Raw genomic sequence first — 22191 nt, 5'->3', positions numbered from 1 at the left:
ACTGTAGAAACGAAAACAAAGATGACTTGTTTTAGCATTACTTTTTTTAATACCTGATTTAGAGGTTTGCAAACAATCTCACCGCCTGCACTACCATCGTTAATGCTATAGAAGAGCGCACTGAGCAAACTGTCAGTTCCCATGTAAATAAATAAGAAGATGGGTAAGGGGGGGGGGGGGAGTATGAGGCTGTGAGGAAAATTAGTTGAGGCTGGTGCATGGGAAGACATTGGCACATGTGAAAAGGATTGAAATACAAAGTGATCGTACATGCCAAAAAGAGATATAAAGACATGTTAAATGGAACATGGAAATTATAGGAAAAAAAAAAATAAATAAAAAAAAAAAAAGGATTAGGAATGAAAGAATGTGAGGACTACAAACTGTGGGGAAGTAGGTTACTTTTCATAATAATAAATAATATGTTTAAGGGCTTTACTTTTCATATTAATTAATAAAAAGTTCAATGGTTTTTCATTTAACTATATAATCTGCTGTGGAGCTCTTATTCATGCCCTATACCCATAGGTCAAACCACTATGTGTGGTTCTTCTTTCTTTTGAGGAATATACAATATTTAAAATACAGCAAACCATTTCCCCCATGACTCGTGTTTTATATTCAGGACATCAACGAGAAAAGCAAACCAAAAAAAGTGTATTTTTTTTTTTAATTGTTTGGAGATTTATAAGCACAGCAACAGTAACAATATCTTTGACAGGCTGCACACTTCCCCAACAGAGGACATAACTGGGTCAATGCAGTGTTTGGCTCCATAAGGGTCAGACCTGCATGTAAAGTCCCCAAGCTTTTTTCCAGGCAAGTGTAAAGGGCTTTTATAATAGCTAGAGGTTTGCCCCTAGCACCACTTCCTTCCTGCTCTAAAAAGTGTCTGCTTCTTGAATTTTGTAAGTGGCATGAGCATGGGCCACGCCAGCTGCAGTTGCTATGTTACAATCACTAAACCCCAAATTACCAAAGACTACAAGATAATCAGAATATTCTACATTGACTGTAAGCCTTTTTTAACCTGAGAACCAAGTGGTGCAGTTACAAACTGAAGTTCCCCCAACTTTCTTTTTTAGCCATCACCCACTTCTCTTTACAAAATAATGTCACCATATTAACTTCTTGCGGGTTTACTGCAATACCTTAAAATAGGGACCTTAAATTATTATTTTCTCCTATTATTTTATTGTCATGGCAAGGCTAGTGACAAGTTTTCAACCTGGAGAAAAGAGCAAAATAAAATATTCTGGGGGTGTATATATGAAACAGGAGAGCATTATCTTCAAATCTACCCCATTGCACATTGTAAATCTCCAGAAAGATGAGACGACCAAAGTCACCTGGATTTTAGCCATTCGGAAAAAAGAAGCCTTTTCTATAAACTGGCAGAGGAGCCTGATGTGCAGTGCAGCATCTCTCACAGAAAGTCTCTCCAGCAGGGAGGGGATATGCAAACTGCTAGGTAAATTGTCCTGCTCGGATAAAGATTCGCCAACCAAACAGTGTCACAGCATTGTTAATGCAATGGGTTCCTTCTTGCCCATGGCATTATTATTCTCAGAAAGGTATGGAGGGGAGGAATCGTGGTTTAGTCTGTAAACAACCCGGGAGAGTATGCAGGCCCCCGGAGCCTCCTCCATGAACCCATCTTCATTAGTGGCGACTGGAAACCAGACCTTTAACCTTCGACATCTTTTTGGTGGGCTGTCGTTGCTCAGTAAGCGGAGGTCCCTCATGCTCTGCCAAATGCTGGTCAGTATCCTGTGCTGATGAGGAAGCTGTAGCTTTCAGAGTCTTCTTTATATTTGTCACCTTGTAAATAGATACAAGAAAAGAGAAGAATATATCACTAAAAGAACTTACTAAGTTCCTATAATCAATCCTATGCAATTTTCCCAGCGCTTCCCTTAACTTTTATTAATTGGGCTCACCTTCTTAATTGGGTCACACTGTAAAGACCAAAAGATTCATCAATACACGTTGTACGAAGAAGGCCACAAAGTGTCCGCAGTACTGTGCTGCAAAACTTTTATTTCAAAATACAGTACATGTTTCGAGTCAGCAAGGACCCTTTCTCAAGTGAGAAAGTCCTAGCTTACTCGAAACATGTAGTGTATTTTGGAATAAAAGTTTTGCAACACAGTACTGCGGACGCTTTACGGCCTCCTTCATACAACGTGTTTTGATAAGTTCTTATAATGTATATGCATTGCTTATGAGCCAAAAAGGCAAAATTTGTTTAACTTTATGAAGAACACAACAATCAGATGATTGTATGTTAGCCAGAGTAATGCTGAAGGTCCTTAGAAAGAGGCAAAATGTTTTGGATTAACAAATTAGAAACACTTTGGGCAAAAGGTCTTAGCAAAGAGTATACGCCTATTTCTTTCATCTAAGGTAAATACCCTGTTGTTCTATGGTCAGTAAACACCCTTTATTATGTAAATTGTTTTTAAAAAATCATTGTTTAATGCTCCTTTAATTTCTTCGAAGGTTCTCAGTATAACTAAGAAATGGTGCCAGATCCCGGACTGCATTGAGGAAGGTATAGCTGAAACTTTCCTATCCAGGCAAAACGTACCATAGGGGTATGCACTTTGTTTATCTAGGACACAATGAATAATGGACTATATAATGGACTAAAAGACTGTTGAATTCAATTGGACTCATCACACTTCTTACACTAATTAATTTGTGTGTGCAAAGTGGGTGGTTTCTGGTGTGGTGCACTCCCCCTCAGAGGGGGGTTAAATAGTTTGTACATTTGACTGGCTTGAGAAAGGGCAAGAGTAAGCACGAAACGTTGTCTGGTTGTTTGACCCAAGTTTTCCTGTATGTCTATGCAAACCCCTGGCAAGGGTTTCCGGACTGCTTTGCAGCCAATCTACAAATAAGGTGGTTGAAGCACACACAATATTGACTAGTCAGAGTAATGCTGGACCAGTCAGGAGCTACAGAAGCACTGAGACACTGAAAAGCAAAACATTCAAATATACTTCCATAAATGAGCGTCCTTTGCCTCTCTAACTGGCCCACATGTGTCCTCTTAAAATAATTCATTTGGGATCTATTTTAATGGGCTTCAACTGCCTGCAAGATTTTTGTTTAGCGAAGAATAAACAAATCTGATTAGCATTTCATCATTATGGTACCTATCTCTATGGATAATTTAAAAGAATATTATAACCTTTTGTAAGACTGGCAAGGATTTCTTCAAAAATGGTTTTACATTATGTTTGGTTTTTAATTTCTGTAGTATGAAGAGCAACAGCATTCCAGAGGGATTTATATATGGAGGCAGAGCCCTCTGCTGGCAATTCAAAGGAGTCTTTTGTGCAACAAAATGTTCAGAGGAAGAAGAAAGTATACATACAGTATGCCATATCATTTAAAACTTAAAGGGGGAGTTAACCTGGAAGTATAGTTTTAGCAGGTTAACACACGTCTACGTTAAGTATTATTTTTAGTTATGTGCCTATCTCGAACATGAAATGTTATATGGTTGTAATATGGCTATATATTTGTTAGCGTTTATGCTGCTGGCAACAAGAAATCAAGCTGATTATGAGGCAGGTATTTTATTGTTACAAGCTTCACAGAGTCTTATTCTATTCGCCTTCCATTATAACATTTTAACAACTTGCAAGGAACAATGCAGCATGTCAGACAGGATATAAATGTCCCCACCAAATCCATACAGCGATCTGATCATTCTTGACAGCCCAGTGTGCCTACAAATTTGCACTAACATGGCTTAAAGGAATTGCTCAGTATAAAAATAAAAACTGGTTAAATAGATAGGCTGTGCAAAATAAAAAATGTTTCCAATATAGTTAGTCAGGCAAAAATGTAATATATAAAGACTGGAGTGACTGGATGTGTAACAGAACAGAAACTCTCTGTTTGTTTAGGATAGCAGCTGCCATATTAGCTTGGTGTGACATCACTTCCTGCCCGAGTCTCTCCCTGCTCACTCATAGCTCTGGGTTCAGATTACAGCAGGAGGGGGAGAGATGAGCAAACTGAGCATGCTCAAACCCTAGCCCTGGAGGTTTAAGATGAAAAGAGGACGTCTGATACAGAAATCCATGTGTACACAATAGAAGGAAAGAAATGTGATATTTATTTTGACAGAGGACTCAGAGCAGCATTACTTTGAGGGTTTACTGATGTATTTATATAGACCTTTCTGATACAGGTTACTTAATTTTAGCCTTTCCTTCTGAGCAAACGAGTTTCTGGTTTTTGACTGGAATATGTAGAAAAATATTTAGTTTTGCCACGAGTAGTTCAGCCAATGCAATTTCTAAAATCTAACTACATAGGCTTATGTATGTATAATAAAGCAACAAGCATAGTAAGAGATAAGTATATAAGTATAAATATACAGATTAAGTGCCATGTGCAAAAAGACACAGAAGGAAGGAGGTTCCTGTCCCATAGAGGTTACAAACAATTGTAAGCAATGTGTATGCATTTTGACACCTAATAATTCATAGTAGTAAATGGAATATTTAAAATAAAGCCTATGAGTGGGTTTACTATTAGGGATGGGCGAATTTTTTCGCCTCGTTTCGCCGAAAAAATGACGCCCATAGACTTGTATGGAGAGAAAAAAGACGCGCGACAAAACAATTTCGCCGCGCGACAAACTTTAATGGGCGTCTGCGACATTTCGCCGGCGGCGAATTTTTGGCGAAACGAAACGGGTCAAATTCGCCCATCCCTGTTTACTATACATGCCGACAGATCACTTTTCTTATTACACAATTATTTCAATGCAGATGATAATTTAGCATGGGATCAGTCAGTTCAACAAATGGTTGGTTCAAAGCAAAACATTTTTCCCATTCCTTTGGTCTTAGCATTAGGAAAAATGTGTGATGTTTTCATTATTTATCTAGAACCATATCTATCTATCTATATAACTTTATCTATATCACTATATCTATATCACTATATAAATCTATATCTATACACACACCCCTTAAATCTCCTCAGCCTCCAGCTGCTGGTATGACACTGCAGTGTATCAGCACACACTCACCTCTGTTTCTATCTGTTGTTGTGTACGATTGTGATTCTCCTTGTACTGATTTGCCCTTAGGACTTGTTGTTCAATTCCTACTAAGACAGCTTCACAGCCATCACACCTGAAACACATTGTGGATTAAAGGTTATTTCACAATGGCAATATATATGCCGCTGGCACAGATTTTCCCCACTATAGACTTTCAAACATGGACAAGATGCATGTATAAAGTCATGTTCGAACCACATATGCATTGAGTTAAAGTTAAGCCTCCCAAAACACTGGTCAGGAACCATTTACCTAGAGCTAAAACCTGGTCCTTTAACATCAGAAAAAAACCCACAACTGTACATCCCTAGAGGTTTTACACCATGACAAAAGTAAGCATATATTTTATGGCAGACAGGTGTTTCCCAAAAATTCATGGGACATTTACTGCTGAGAAGTAGATTATTAAATAAAGGTATGGGACCTGTTATCCAGAATGCTTGGGACCTGGGGTTTTCAAGATAATGGATCTTTCCATAATTGGATCTTCATACCTTTAGGTTAAGTGCACCCCGAGAGATTCAGAGAGATTTAGTCGCTCGGCGACTAATCGCCTCTTCTTTGGGGCGACTAATCTCCCCAAATTGCTTCCCCGTGGCTTCCGTCTGCTTCAATGAAAAAACGCCTGCGCCAATGCACTTGCGGCACTTCGATTTACGAAGTCGCCCGATGTTTTCTTATGAGTTTTCATTGAAGCAGACGGAAGCCACGGGGAAGCAGTTTGGGGAGATTAGTCGCCCCAAGGAAGAGACGATTAGTCTAAATCTCCCTGAATCTCCAGGTGTGACCTTATCCTAAGTCTACTAGAAAATGAAATAAAATAAACCCAATAGGCTGGTTTTGCTTCCAATAAGGATTAATTATATCTTAGTTTGGATCAGGTACAAGCTACTGTTTTATTATTACAGAGGAAAAGGAAAAAATTTGGATTATTTGGATAATACGGAGTCTATGGGAGATGGCCTTTCTGTAATTTGGAGATTTCTGGATAACAGGTTTCTGGATAATGTATCACATACCTGTAACATCATGTATCCAATCTGAACTAAATTATTCACAATTATAAAGAACTATTAGCAGCTAAAAAAAAACAAGGAATCAGGCAACAGGTAGTGTAGCTTCAGCAGAGCCGTGATCTCGACATCGAGTCAGTTTGGGATCATTTGCAAAGACCAAACAAAGTAAGACAGTAAACGTCTACAGTGAAACTAAAGCATGTTCTTCAGGATGCTAGGAACAATCTGATGTAAACACAATATTGCTGCTATAATATATACTATACTATATACATACACAATGTACACACACTAGAAGTGAAATATTACCTGTAGATCTAGGACATTTCGTGTGAGAAAAGGACAGTGTACAAAACCTCTCCTTATTTGTGTAAGGAATAATAAGAGAATTATTTATGGAAGTGAATGTCTTCCTTCCTACCTTCTGGAATTCTCACTCAGCTCCCTCAACGCTAAGTGCTTACAGAAGGCATTGAAAGATTTAGTCTGCAAGGCTTTTGATATCATACGCAGGCCAACTGCAGATTTAGAGACTCAAAACCACAAGGTTCAAGAGAGGTGAGTACATTTTCAAACTCAATTAAAGTTTATGATGGTGTTTTATGCTTCCTTTCCTTTTTAATACAGTGACAATAACATTCTAAAGAAGAAATGTTGTAATAACATTGAATCTCTTGCTGAAACCAGTTTTATCATCACGTGTAACAATTTATGCCCGCTAAATCATATATACATGTACTCACTTTATCCTCTCCGGATTACTGCATCCTAGCGATTCTCATTCATAAGAAATTTGAACATACAAGTATTTTGCTTTGGAAGCCTAAATTGTTTAAAGAAATAATCCCTTCTTTTTCGAGGTTTCTTACTTTAAAGGAGCTGCTCTGGGACAAAAACAAACATGGATTTGTTTGCACAAATTATGAGGGTGAAACCTAAACTCTTGCTCTTCGCTATATAATGGAGTATACATAAATCTTAAAGCCATACCTACACTTCAGATTCAATCTTCTAACAAATACAGAAGTGCCATCCCCAGCATCCAATGTCTCCATGTATCTTCACTGAGAAGTGGAAGCTTCTACTTGCTATTCCCCATGGGGGAAACCGGATATATTTTAAAGCTGCTGTAGATAAAAACAAACAAACCCTGATTTCGACAATGCAACGAACCATTGTCTGGGAATGGCAATTGTGCATTGGTTACAAAAATTTAATTTGCAGTGTCCGTATAGCTTTAATGTGTCCTCAAAGACCACAGTGGGATATAAGTTCAGAGAAATCCATACTTCTCAAATCAAGAGGAAAGAGATAGGATCGCAATAAGAATACCCCTCCAAACACAGAGAACAGCAAATTAAAGGGAGAATACCTGCAACCTACAAGGGAGTGTTTAGTACGGAAAGGAGAACATTGTTCAGTTCAGTAGTATGAGATCTGCTATCCAGAATGTTTGGTACCTGGGGCTTTCCAGATTTGCAAGGTTTTTTTGTCTGGCTCACCAGAAATATACGACTAAATAAAAAAACCACATAACTATAAAATAAATCTAATAGTAGGGTTTTAACACCAATACTGATGTATGCAGTTCAGTTACCCTCAAATGCAAGGTACCGATTTACATAAAAAAAGGGAAATCGTTAAAAAAAATGTTGAATTATTTGCTTAAGATCGATGTGAAATGGCCTTTCTGTAATTCAGACCTCTGGTATTATACACAGCAACAGCCTGTTCCTAAACTACAGATTTAGTTTGTCTCGGAATCCGGAATCTTAATGTAGTGTGAAGCTTCTCACCCCTGGCCAACTGTAATTTGATTTTGCTGTAATGAGAAATAACTTACAGAAGAGACGATACTCAGGCCTGGACTTGTTTTTGATACTTGGTTGTAAAGGATCTTGCTTGCAATTCAGAGGTATCATTAAAGTAATTATTCGTAGCTTCTGCTTCTCTCTTGGGCTTCTCGACAACCTTTCTGAGACTGTACGGGCAGACTCATTTGGAGTCTTGCTTACCTTTCTTATAAGGCCTAAGTAGCCTATACGGTTCCTGTTATAAGATTTTGTACTAGAATGGTGAAGTCCAAAAGGTTGTTTTCAGGCTTAAACAACTGATCCAGATTGTTCTGATTACAATATTTTTGCAAAATGTTTTAGAAGTACTGTTTGCAGACACCTCTAACCCTACTTGTAATTTTGATAAAAGTAAATTTAACGAATTAATACAAGCATCAGAAAAAAATTATAATAAATATAAGTGTATAAATAGGCTACCTAGGTGGCAGGCCAAATCAAGTTGATCTGACCATTTGAAACAAAGTCAAATGATCAAAAAATGATATTTTGCCACAGACTGCAAAACAGGACCATTGTGGATGCACAGCCAGGCAGAACCCATGGTAGCCACAGGTTGGGCAGGTTTGGGCTGAAGCTTTCACCTCTTGGTTGGTATCAGGCAGGTGGCAGGCCTACTTGTATGTAGGACCACCCTAGCTTTGTCTAGCAGGCTTCCAGTAAACTGCTCTGGCCCTAACCTTTATAGACTCGTGCCTGTCCTTCGCCCTCTAGGGAAGTCAGAGATGGGCAGGTTGGGTGTGGGAATAAAAATTTCTCCAGGCTCCAGGGTCACTGTACCATTTACTGTGGACATGCCCAGTGATCACAGCATACTGGGATGAGGTTAATAGATTAATAACAAAAGTAACTTGCAAAGACATAACAAAAGACCCAGTAAGTTACCTATTGGAAAACCCATGGAAGAAATCGGTGAACCACATATTAACTCTAGAAAGCATAACAACAGCAGCTAAATGGAAATCAGCTACCATACCATCAATTGTGGAGTTCCATAGGAAACTCGTCACAAACATGCTCTTTGAGAGCAACATCGCTCATATTCAAAACAGGACCCCCATATTTCTGGCCATAAGTGCCCCATACGAACTACTGGTGAAATACAAGAGTGAAATACGGCTTCTATAAACACATTAAAAGAAGCTACTCCAACTCAACGAACTGTGATTATGGTTCATTTGGAAACATAACTACATGACCAGACAAATGCTTCACTAATACCCTACATTAAAAATGGCTAGCAAACAAATATAATGTGAAAAATAATCAAAGGTAGAATTGTTGGTTTTGTATGTTTTTTGTTTATTTGGTATAATATGATTTTATTCAAAAAGACTATGGATAACGTACTAATGATGCATCTACTTACTACATCAATGTAAATTGTGAAAGGCATACACTTTGTGTGTGCCCATTAAAAAAAACACTCTATGTACCCCTGAAAACATCCAATTAAAACAAATGGTTTTCAGCATATCCTTATCTCCAGTTTTATAGTAGGCTCACACCACAAATACCAGGGCATTCATCAACAGTAAACTGTGAAGGAAGCCACAAAACTGAAGAACTTTGCTGCTACTTTTTATTGAACGCAAATAAAGTACAATAAAAGGTAGCAGCAAACTGCAGTTTTGTGGCTTCTTTCACAGTTTACTATTGATAAAAATACATATCAACTGGGCCAACTTTGATCTCAATCAAACTGAATCAGCACTTACCACTCTTGAAGTGTTTTCACAATGCTACTGATGTCCTTTTTGGGAATATCCCGCCCGATGCAGAAATCCACCTCCAGCACATGGTTGCGCTGGTCCAGTTTGCCCTGAATAATGTCTGTATAAATAGCTTCTATAATAAGATCCTCCAGCTCCCTGAGGTTCCTCATTTCCAGATCTTTCAGGAGAACGGAGTAAGGAATGCACTAAAGAATAAAAGACAAAGAATAACACCACTGCCAGACTCGAATAATATCGTATAATCGTATAATACGTTTATGAGATAACATGAACAATCTACAGAAGAATCTATTTACACAGTATGCAAGCTTTAGTTCTCAAATATGTCATTTCATGAATGCAATTAATAAGGTAAGCTTCAGTTGCTAAATGTCAACCATATTCCAATGTGTAAAAAAAGAAAAACTAGAAGGAACAGTCAAAGGGTAAATAGACAATGTACCCTAGCCAGGCACTAAAAACTTTATAAAAGTGAACAGAACTACGAGGTTCTTCTTTAGAAAACTATCTTTTTACCCTGTACACAAAGGCAACCTATATATTGTCCAAATCAGCTTATAGTTGCTAATATGTCCCAGAAAATGTTGTGCAACTAGAACTGCAGAACGTTGATAACGGACAAATTATTCTATGGTATCATAGCAATGTGTTGGCAAACTGAATAACTACATTTTAAATCTTACGTCAAATTAATAGAAATAAATAGTCACATGATTACCATAAAATAGATACCCCTTTGCAAGCCAATAACATTGCACTATCTATTTAAAAAAAATCACGCTTTCTTAAAATAATAAAAAGTAGTCAATATTGTTTATGCTTTAACCACCTTATTTAACCTTGCAGGTTGGGTGCAAAACGGTCCATAAACCCTTGCCAGGGGTTTGCATAGACATACAGGAAAAAAAACAGCTGCAGCACCTCTTTGTTTCAAAAAGTGAAAACTTGAATTTATTAGGTCAAACAACAAGGGCTTAGTATCGCCCTGGCTTGACCAGACTAGGTGCATATCTATAAACATGCATTCATTTTCCATTTTGGTGTAAAATTAATATGTAACATTTTGCAGAAAAATAATTGCATAATTTAGGGATGCAACGAATCCACTATTTTGGATTCGGCCAAACCTCGAATCCTTCACGAAAGAGTCGGCTGAATACTGAACCGGGTGGGAAGGGGAACATTTTTTTAGTTCCTTGTTTTGTGACAAAAAGTCACGTGATTTCCCTCCACACCCCTAATTTGCATATGCAAATTAGGATTCGGATTCTGTTCGGCCGAACTGAAGGATATGGCAGAATCCTGCTGAAAAAGACCGAATCCTGGATTCGGTACATCCCTAGCATAAATATAGGGTTGCAGAATACAAAAAAAAGTTCCCTTTTCTGTGCGGCTATTTACACTGCTTTTTTTTCTTTTTTTAATACATTTATGCATTTGAATTCCTTGTATTACTGACATTTTATTATAGATACCAACCCTTTAAACTGGTAAGTCTATTTACATGGTATAAGCGTATGCCACTGTCTAAAATTATGCAAAAGCAAAAGTTCAAACAAACGGGTTCTTTATTAAATCTCCTTCTGAAATGTGAATAGGACAATCAGCATCATAGAGCAGGAACACCCAAACATGGCACATTCAGAAATGCTTAGACTATTGTACGCCTCTAGGGCAAAGCAACATAGCACCATGACCACCATTGGAGCCTGCTGCACAATTACGACTTAAAGTGGACCCGTCATCCAGACATAAAATTCTGTTTAATAAAAGTCCTTTTTAAATTAAACATGGCAGCCAATTTCTTTTTTTTTAGTAAAGCATACATAGCTGTTGTAAACTCATTTAAAAATATCAGCTGTCAATCAAATATTGCCTGCCACTCCTCTATGCCAGTGGCATAGAGGCGGTGCAGACAATTACTTTCACTTTCCATTCAGCACTTCCTAGATGTCACTACTCTCTCCACATTCCCCCAGCTCTCTTAACGATTTAATTGTGTAGCCAGGGCATGGGGATGGACATTGGGTCCCTGTCCCCTGGTGCACAAACAAGATTCTGAGATGATACAAGACTTGCCTTAATAACAGTGTCCACAAAATGGCTCCCTCCTGGTTAATATAATTATGAGTTCCCAGACTGATGGAAACAATATTCAAATAATTTATACAGTGTAATTAAAGTTCATTTTGCTTGACTAACATGATAAAATAGGATTTGGAATCATTTTGTTTGGGTGACGGGTCCCCTTTAAAAACAGAGCAACTTAGTTCTCTCTAGAGTGTTATGTGCTTCCCTGCACTCCCTTCTCCCTTACCTCCCCAGCTCATTTACTGGACCAGATTTACTAGTCTAGTGAAGGTCATAAAGTGGAAAAGAAAAAATGGAAAAAGCTATAAATGCCATAAGCTGAATCCGTGCTAATAGAACAAAGGAAAATAGATGCAGTGTCCACACAAACATCATATACTATCAAGTCCTCTCCAGTTAAAGTTTAAGGTTCCATAAATTTCTTTTTCCATTCCACTTCATTTTGAAAAGGATTGACAAAGGTCCAGTAGTTTTGTGTAAAGAAACTGGTGAGCCTTTTATACGAATGAAATAGTATCTTATGATTAAAGCGCTTTTCGGTAAGTATTCTTGATTGTTTTTTTTATATCAAATGAAAGAACTAGCATCCTTCTCACAACAAGATAGATTGTTCACCTTCCTTGTTTTCAGATTGTTCACCAGAAATAAAGACTTTTTTCAGTTGCTTTCCATTTTTTAATTCTTACTGTTTTTCCCAAAATTGAAGTTTAAAGTTTAATGTTCCTCCCTGTAGTGTTTCAGTCTAGCAGCTCAGTAATTCAGGTGCAGAGTCTGAACGATTACAATTTGCTCCATTACTCAATACATTTCTCAGCAGAATCTGTGGCATATTAGCAACTATTGTATCAATTCTAACAGCTACCTTTAATGAAATTCAGGGATTCTATTTAGCGGGACAACGATAAAAAAGTGTATCAACTAAATGTATCAATTTAGAACAGCTACATAGTCAGCAACCCCAAATACCACAGAAGCTTTAGAAAGACATAAGAAGGTGAAAAATTAAACTTTCCACTTCAATATTAGAAAAAATGATCACAAATAGAAAGTAAAGGGTATAAGGTGATTATTGCTGGTGAACTGTCTGAAAACAACTGAGCTGAAATTTTTTGAAAGTGAACGCGGTGTAATCAAGAGCACTGTTGTCCACAATTTTCTATGTAATGGGTCAATTATAGCACATATTCCTCAAAGTATATCATAATGATGTAAATTAGAATTCTACACAGTACTTCTGTAGAATGGGGACATTTTACTGGAGGGACACGTGGCCTGTGGAGCACAAACAGTATTTTTCCATATTCTTAAAGGTCACCTGTTGGACAAAAATATGTTTATTCACCAAAGCGGAGCCCGCACTCCGGGCAGAGGTAACAGTTTTTTTTTTTAATTGGCCCCACCATCGAGCAGCCATGTCATGCGCATGCACATAATGAGCTAGTTGCAGCATTCACTCATAATGTGCATGCGTGTGCCCCAACATGGCCAATGGAACCAAGAGTTCCCTCTCGAAGCAGGTGTCCTAGCGCTGGTGGGGGATAACATTTAAAAAAGAACTACAGTTACCCCCAACCAGAGTGCGGGCTTTATTAGCCTGCACCTTTGGTGGGGGGAAATATTTTTGTCCAACAGGTGCCCTTTTGGGCACTGAAGCCAAAGAAAAGAGAGGTGTGGTAGATTAATAAACTTAAATCATTATATCCCTCAGGTTTAAATAAGGATTATGACCTATTCCTGTTATGATATTTAAATATTCTTGCATAGTCAGGTCAGTTTAGTGATCGGTGTGGATCAATCAATATGCTAATTATGAGGTAATTTCCTGTGTATTGCTTTTAAATTTCACCTGTGTAATGCTGTTGTTTATATGGCTTGATAAAGGGCATACGGCATGCCCAAAACATCGCTATGCTGATGTTTTGAATTTGAATACACGTATTTTTGCATGATTCGTATGCCGCTTCATTCTTCTTTTCCTGTATATCAAGTGGAAACTTTAATTTGGTACGCTGATAAGAGTGCTGGGGCTTCTTTCGATTTCTATATATATATATATATATATATCTGTCTTAAATAATTGATTGAGTGCAGAGGAATCTTGTATTTTTCCATATGTACAGTATTTTGTGGTCACACCCTCATTGCAACCAAGCCTAATGATTTTAAAAATGAGTGGTGAGCACAACTTTCCCTTGTTTGTTATAGTTATATAGGAGCAGTGACCATCTCCATGTTGTAGCCCCCACCCTTCCCAGCTATAGTCAGGTGATCCCACTGGTGTCTAATAAAAGGGCAGCCAAGTTTGGCAGTTTTACTTTGAAAGCAGCAAGTAATGGTGGCCATACATGGGCAGATAAAGCTGCCGATATCAGTCGTTTGGACTGATTTGACAGCTTATCCGCCCGTGTATGGGGGCTTCCGACGGGTCTTCCCGATCGATATCTGGCCACGATATCGATCGGGAAGGTTGTAATTTTATCCGACCGACCCGTCGGAGCCCCTTGGCGCATCGTAATTCGATCGTTGGGCTGTACGGCCGAACGTTCGATTACCCCCAATATAGCCATGCAGTTAGTGGCATATCGGGGAAAGATCCGCTCGTTTGGCGATGTCGCCAGACGAGCGGATCTTTGAGTCTATGGCCACCTTAAGTTGTAGGTAAAACTTAGTCCTTTTGTAAAATGTATAATGAAGCAATAGAATTCTTAATGAATCAGATGAAAATTAAGCGTAGGACTGGCCAGATATGGGATGACTTTGACGCAGTTGGCCAGCTTAAATATATTGCAATATATGGACAAACAATCCCTGTTTTATTTAAAGGGTAAGGCATTTTTCAGTAGCAGTATGCACAAAATGTCTCTGTCTTAAATATATTGATAATGGGTTGAGTGCAGAGGCACGTGCACGTCCCGCGCCAGGGCCCGCCCCCTCTAGTTACGCCTCTGGTCCTAACATGCCTTACCCCCCCCATCCAAAATGCAGTTTATGAGAGGCCTAGAAAAGGTTTCAGCACTGTATAGATCAAAACAAACAAACTGTCACTATAAATACTTCCATGCTCCTCCAAGATATGAGAACAGAATTGAATAGGTGAGGCAACATCATTTTTTGTTTAAAAGTGAAATTTTAATTGGTAGAATGAATTACAGGTATGGGACCTGTTATCTTGAATGCTTGGGACCTGGGGTTTTCCAGATAACGAATCTTTTGATAATTTGGATCTTCATACCTTAAGGGTAGGACTACATGAAAACATCCATGTAGTCCTGCCCTTAGTCTACTAGACAATCATGTAAACATTAAATAAACCCAGCAGGCTGGTTTTGCTTCCAGTAAAGATTAATCTGATCTTAAGTCAGGATCAAGTATAAGGTAGTGTTTTATTATTACAGAGAAAAAAGAAATACATTAAAAAAATTTGGATTATTTGGATAAAATTGTCTATGGGAGACGGCAATTCCATAATTCTGAGCTTTCTGGATAATAGACTTCCAGATAAAGGATCCCATACCTGTATTTGCAATGCACACACAAAAAAAAGGTTACATCTCAATTTCATGTGAATTGAGCATAAATCATCTGCCAACAGCACAATCCAAAATATACATTTTGTGCAAAAATAAGCGATATCTGCCCTTGGCATAAAAATACTATATCAGTATAACTAGATCATCATGAATATACCCCACCATGAGGAGAATACAGTATGCAGTTAATGAATTACGATAAATTACAGCCACAAGCAAAACACAGTTTATTAAATGGAAAGCACTATTTAAGAAAACACAATGGTTAAATATAGCTCCCTCACAAGTATAAATGCAAGCATAATTGGCAAAATATAAAGCTTAGAGTCATGTAAACAAATAATACAGTTCAGATTCTATGGCTAAAGAAAACAAGGTGGGCACTCTTGGCACAAACTGTAGTGACGACAAAGATTCCTAAGAATATATCAGTGTTATGTAAGTAATAATAACCATGATTACTGTATTCAACCTACTGTAAAATACAAAGATATTATAAATCATGTAGGTCGTAGGAGATCCATGACCGTATTCAAGCATATGGAAAACTCAATGGTGACTTTTAACACCCTCATATTTTAGAACAAGTACATTATTTATAATAAATATACTATATATATATATATATATATATATATATATATATATATATATATATATATATATATATATATATATATATATATATATATATAAATAAATTAGTCATGTGACAGAAATTAGATCACTGATAACGGATGACATACAGTATCTAAGCAGTAGTGAAGCACTGTTTTACTTACCTTCATCCGGGCAGCAAGGCTCACAATGGTCAGATGTTTTAACTTGTTCTTCTGAACAGCTGAGAGCTCTGGCAAGCTGTCCTTTGAGGCTAGAAAGACAAGTCAAACATGAACCAATCACTGCTGCATTTAATGAGGGAATGTGAAAGCATACCTAATTATTTTAGATTTCAAGTAGGAAACGGTGTTGGCAAGGTCACCTTTATTTTACTACTAACATCCAATGGGTGTGCACAAACCACCACTGATGGTTATACTTAGTGTACATTTAATTTTAGGGTTAGCATAAACTTAAATACATAATTGTAAAGTTGTGGAGTTTGCATTACACTGAGCTTTCTTTTTGACATAAACGGATAGGTATTACTTATGTCTTATGACCGTGTTACACTTGCATACTGAGACCTAGTAAAATGAAAGAAAGAGATCTAGTTAACTCAAGTAAAAGCTGGTGATTGTAATTATGTAAGAATTTAAAGATCTTTCCTTTTTCTATTCAGGTTTAGTAGACATGCACCAGCCTCTAAGACAATTATTTACAAACGGCTTTGAAGGTGCTTCTAACTTTACTGAACATACCAGCAATTAGCTATGTTAAATGAGAACTAAACTAAAAATAAATATGGCTAAAAATGTCATATACTGTACACTGAACTTATTGCACCAGCCTAACATTTCAGCTTCTCCCTAGCAGCAATGATCCAGGACTTCAAACTTGTCACAGGGAGTCACCATCTTGGAAATTGTCTGTGACAGTCACATACTAAAAAGAAGCATATTTGCAATGTACTTCAATTAAAAATGTTGTACCAATAACCGATTCCATGCAGGTGAATTCACGGTTTGTCTCCTCTCCTTGCTGAAACTGCACACAGGGAAGCAGAGAGGGTTGTTCCCCACTGAGATTAGTCTTAATGATAAATAAACAAATGAAATAACCCCGCTCTGCTTCCCTGTACTTCGGAATGCAGACAAGTGCAGCAGTACCTTTTCTTACTACTACTTACTACCAGGAAAGCTCTTGTATGCAGTTTCAGCAAGGAGAGGAGACAAACAGTGAATTCAGCTGCATGGAATCAGTTATTTTAAAGAAATGGTACAACATTTTTAATTGAAGTACATTGCAAATATGCTTCTTTTTATGTTTAGGAGCAGTACCTGTAGTAATGTTTTTTGACTTTACATCCCCTTTAAAGGGGTTGTTCGTCTTCAAACCCATTTTTTTCTTTAAGTTCATTTGGTTTCAGATAGTTCACCAGAAATAAAGCCTTTTTCCAATTACTTGAAAAAACATCTATTTCTGGAGAACCACCTGAAAACAACTCAACATAAAAAATTGTTTGGAAGTTGTACAAGGAGTGCAGAAACGTGCATTTTTCCATCAGTTTTTATTTTGCAGAATACAAATGTTAAGCAATTTTACAACATACACTAGTATCTACTGCTTACAATTACATTTTCTTTACTTGCATAAATATTTTTTTCTGGTTCTTTGGGTGGATATCCCCTTGAATCAGTAAACTTGGTAGATAAAAAAATCTAGCGCAATATGGAAGAAATAAAACCAATGACTCATAAGTAACATCATCCAGTCAGAGAACTTCCTTACCAATATAATCAGGATACGTTCCATAAGCAAATAAATTCAGAAGCTTCAAGTAACCAGAATGGGGTCCATCACCAAGCTTTTTGGGGTGAAAGAGAAATGGAGAAAGATAGAAACATAAACAAACAAGTAATAAAAAATATCAGACTCCAAACAAGTACATGAACCATATCTCATAAGTGTGCATAAAGGTCACTGGATACCTGGCCACATGCTTAAAGGGGAACAATCACCTTAAGAGATAATTAAAAATCCTATTGTGCTAGTTGGGCAAAATAAACTTTACTTACACTATATCAATTATTTAAATATTGCCGGGTGCGGAGTGTCCCGACATTTTTCGTGAGATGGCTATTAGTCGTTCAGTTGATCGGTCAGGTTAGAAAATTTTTGTTGGCTACCGATAATATCTCTGAGTGTATTGCCAATCTGACGAGATCAGTGGGAAACATAGTCTGATCTGTTCTTTTCCTACTTTATTTGATCTGAATGGTTAGTGGCAGGTCGGGAGATGGCACCGAACGGTCGTTCATCCGATATGAAGTTAAATCTGTATCTCTATGGCCGGCCACCTTTAGGCTTAGAGGCGGGAGAAAGCAATATAGGATTTACATCGGAGATTTTTAAAATGAGCTTAAAGCAGGTATGGATATTTTTATTTAAAAAAAATATATAATTTGGAGTTTGCAAATGTACATATAACTTTGAAAACACCAATATTTTTAGTGTATATCGGAAAGTTGCTTATCACCACATTTTCATTCATTAGGGAAAAATAGTTTTTGGGTGGAAGACCCCTTTAACATTTTTTCCTAATTACACTACACAATTTTCCATAATATTACACATTTTTAGGCAAAACAAAAAAATATTCAGATTAATTTTAAGAAAAAAATCAGAGAAAATACACACAGAACAATTCACTGGGTAAAGCTGGCCATACATTAAACAAGGTTCCCAAACAAGTGATGGATCTTTCACTAACATGCCCACCTTTAGGGCCCAACGATTGGATCACGGCAACATAGATACAGGCCATTGGAGCAAGGAAACCTGTTTAATCAATATTTGGCCAATTTGAGGCCAGCTAGAGAAGCTAGTCATGGAACCCCATACAAAGGCCAATAAGTTGCCAACTCATTCTGTTGGCAGCTTTTATCGACCCCCTGTATGGTCTTGTTTACTTTGAGTAGGTTTCTGCATAACATTAATATACAGGTATAGGTGGATTTTGATGAAGGCTTGGGGAGGCTAACCTGACTGTTTAATTAAAACAAGCCTACTGCCATCCCTTAATGATAATTCATTCAAATTTAATCCAGTTAAAAAAAATCTGCATATTCATATATAATAGCAGCTGTTGTATTGATTCCTCTGAAAAATATTGGTAAAAGTGTGAGAAGTGAAATCACAAGTGACAAACAAATATACAGTAGAACCCCCATTTTAGTGACTGGGGTAAGCAGGAATCTGATCATATTTTCCCTCAAATTTACTGAAGGGAATTTAGTGAAGTGGTAACTTTTTTTCTGAGAAAGGGGCAACTAGGCAATATGGCAGCAGTATTACCTAACTGGAAGCAGTGCCCTATTCTGTACTCTGTTCACATGTCCCTTATGCCAATGGACTGAAGCTCTTCACAAACAGATGCTAAAACAAAAAGCAGTAGTAAAGACCATGGAAATCTGACTAATATCCTGTTCAAATTAACAGAGAATCTTTTTAGGTCAAAATACAGAAATATTGAAAATTCAAAAAGGTTCACAGACACTACTGTAAAAAGAGCAGTTTTATTATTAATAATACCACTTTAAACTATACTTTTCATAAGTATAATGTCTAGATTCTCAACAGGCTCAAAAATACTATTAGAAAAAGGTTGTGTTCATCCTTACCTCTAGCACATTAGGTAAATCTAAAAGTTCTCCAAATACATAAACTCCGGGAGCCTCCAATACTTGATTTACAAGAGCTGGAAGAGCTGAACCTTTTGTGCCCTTGGCTAGTAAAATAAACTGCTCCAGAGCGTTACTGGGTGGTTTCTGTTCTCCTGCCATGCTAAAACTCTTGAAGAAAAAAAAAAAAAACATGTTGTGAGGAAGATAAAATGCAAGCCAATTTAAAGGACAATTATGCACTTATTATAGCCCAGGGTTATGCTCCACTGATTAACATAAACATTTAGTCGAGTATGGTGACAAATTATTATATACATTCATATTTACAGATATAAGATGTCAGGGGCTGTTGGGAGAGCATGTCTGATGTGCAATATATATGGAATAGTGTACTCCCTATGGTAAAGTATAAGGATATAACAAGTAACAGTGTTATTTGTAACAAGGGGCTCTTGCTTTGTGCTTAAGGTTTTTGACTTGGGAGTAAAAATCATAGGAACACGTCAGTATCAAGTATGTGCTGCACACCCAATAGTTCCCCTAAAAGCCCCATCAAAGCCCCGCGAACCTCCATTGACCCAACTATCCGACACTGTTAAAAGATCTTCTTTGCAGTCTCAGTGATGCTGGGCTGGGGGCAGCATGATACTTCCATAGGCTTATTACGAGTGAAAACAGGACTTCAGCAATGGAAATATCGCTCCGCTCCCAGCCCAGTGTCACGGAAGCAAGACAGAAGATCAATTAGCTGTGTCAGTGGGTCAGCTGCTTGTTGTTACTTGAAGTTCCTAAACCTGACTGCTAGACTGACTACTAGAAAATCATGTAAACATTAATAAAACCTAACAGGCTGATTTTTGCTTGCAGTAAGGATTAATTATATCTTAGTTTGGTTCAAGTACAAGATATTTTTTTCTTTATTATCAAATAGAAAAGGGAAATCTTTTTTTTTTTTAATCTGGATTATTTGGATAAAGTGGAGGGTTACTAAAAAGATACAATATAAAATAAAGGTTCCGTACTTTGCCAATATTTAGTTAGCCTGCCGTTCTAAAAGGTAGAACTTATATACCTTGTTAGAATTCATTTCAGTATTTGTCGGCAACAGAGGCTACCAACTCTTCTGAAAAAATATCAGCCATTCTATGTTTGTTATCTTTCTACCCTATTTATAATATTAAGTAAAAATGGCAGACAGGGCAATTGCAAGCATTTAGTCACCCCTTGTGTTATGTAGTTCTGTATAAAAGCTGGTAAAATACTCACAATTGCCCCCATTCAAAGTGAATGGCAATCATGACCAAACGCACTGCAGAGTAACAGTACTGTGTTGAACATTTTTCATTGCATCCATTAAAAGTGAATGAGAATATATGCCAAGCAGCAGGTTGTGTAAAATGGCAGGAGTATATTGCTTGGAATTAGGGATGCACCCAATCCAGGATTCGGCCTTTTTCAGCAGGATTCCGATTCAGCTGAATCCCTCTGTCCAGCTGAACCGTATCTGAATTTACATATGCAAATTAAGGGTGGGAGGGAAATTGCGTAACTTTTTGTCAGAAAACAAGGAAGTAAAAAATGTTTTTTTCGCATATGCAAATTAGGGTTCAGGTTCGGTATTCGGACAAATATTTCACTTAGGATTCAGGGATTCTGCCGGATCCAAAATAGTGGATTGGGTGCATCCCTAATTCCAAGCAATATACTCCTGCCATTTTACACAACCTGCTGCTTGGCATATATTCTCATTCACTTTTAATGGCAGGCAAATGTTCATCCCACACCCAGAGGCTACAAAACTCAAGTGACAAAACACTCACAATACATACCTCCCAACATTTTGGAAGCAAAAAGAGGGACAAAAATTTTTTTCTGCACGTAGCGCAGCAATTTTTTTGACCACACCCCTTTCTGTGGCCACACTCCCTAATTACCATGTTTGTTTTACAAGATTTGGCAGGTTATGGAAGTTTGAAAATAATTCTCCTTATCTAAACTGTGTTTTTGTGTCTCAAAATTGTTACAAAGTATCTTATTTGCACCTGTTAGCTGTTCTGGGCTCTCTGCTAAAAGCCAATTAAGTGAGAAACTTTGTTTCTTTTTCTGGCTGTTCAGTGCAGAGAAAAGAGGGACTTTCCAGTACAAATGAGGGACTGCGGGTTGAGCTGTCAAAAGAGGGACTGTCCCTCTGAAAAAGGGACAGTTGGGAGGTATGACAATAGCCATTAGCCTAATATGAAGTGTTTTGTGCTACAAACACAAAGTTGACTTATGGGGGAGGGGGTAGTGAAATGTTTTGTTCCAGTAAAAGCAAGTTTCATTACAATTGCTCACATCACAAGGCAGGTAAAGGCAGATACTGACAGCATCAATAAAAAACGAATTCTGCTAAGTCTCTTCCATTTGGAAAGTCAGTACCTCCCAAGTGTCCCGCATTAGGCGGGACAGTCCCGATTTTACCTGCCTGTCCCGCCGTCACGGATAGCAGGTGAAGCTCTTCCTTGCTTCTTCTGGGTTTTCTCGGTGGTTTCCGGAGAGGCGGATGTTGTCGCCTTCGGCTCTTTCCGGCTTGCTTGCTTGCTTCTTCCGC

General features: G+C 37.6%; 1 protein-coding gene across 3 annotated transcripts; it reads right to left on the bottom strand.

Annotated features, from left to right (window-relative positions):
• Nucleotides 1-651: 651 nt before the first annotated feature.
• cops7b.L (COP9 signalosome subunit 7B L homeolog) lies at nucleotides 652-22162 on the bottom strand. Of its 3 annotated transcripts, none has more exons than XM_018241331.2 (7): nucleotides 22020-22162; nucleotides 19599-19769; nucleotides 17707-17782; nucleotides 16098-16186; nucleotides 9677-9879; nucleotides 5057-5162; nucleotides 652-1821 (listed from the first exon to the last, which is right to left on the bottom strand). In XM_018241331.2, exons 1-7 carry the CDS (start codon nucleotides 22035-22037, stop codon nucleotides 1663-1665), a joined length of 822 nt encoding a protein of 273 aa, XP_018096820.1. In that variant the 5' UTR covers nucleotides 22038-22162; the 3' UTR covers nucleotides 652-1662.
• Nucleotides 22163-22191: the final 29 nt, after the last annotated feature.

The sequence above is a fragment of the Xenopus laevis genome, chromosome 5L (genome assembly GCF_017654675.1).
Source record: "Xenopus laevis strain J_2021 chromosome 5L, Xenopus_laevis_v10.1, whole genome shotgun sequence".
Classification (NCBI taxonomy): domain Eukaryota; kingdom Metazoa; phylum Chordata; class Amphibia; order Anura; family Pipidae; genus Xenopus; species Xenopus laevis.
The sequence above is the reverse complement of the archived record's forward strand: the minus strand, read 5'-3'. Positions and strand labels throughout refer to the sequence as shown.

Coding starts and splice junctions, on each gene's coding strand:
- cops7b.L (XM_018241331.2), bottom strand. Junction 9,880..16,097: donor GCCTTGCTGCCCGGATGAAG/GTAAGTAAAACA, acceptor TTTATTCTTTAG/TGCATTCCTTACTCCGTTCT. Junction 1,822..5,056: donor AACAACAGATAGAAACAGAG/GTGAGTGTGTGC, acceptor TCTATTTACAAG/GTGACAAATATAAAGAAGAC.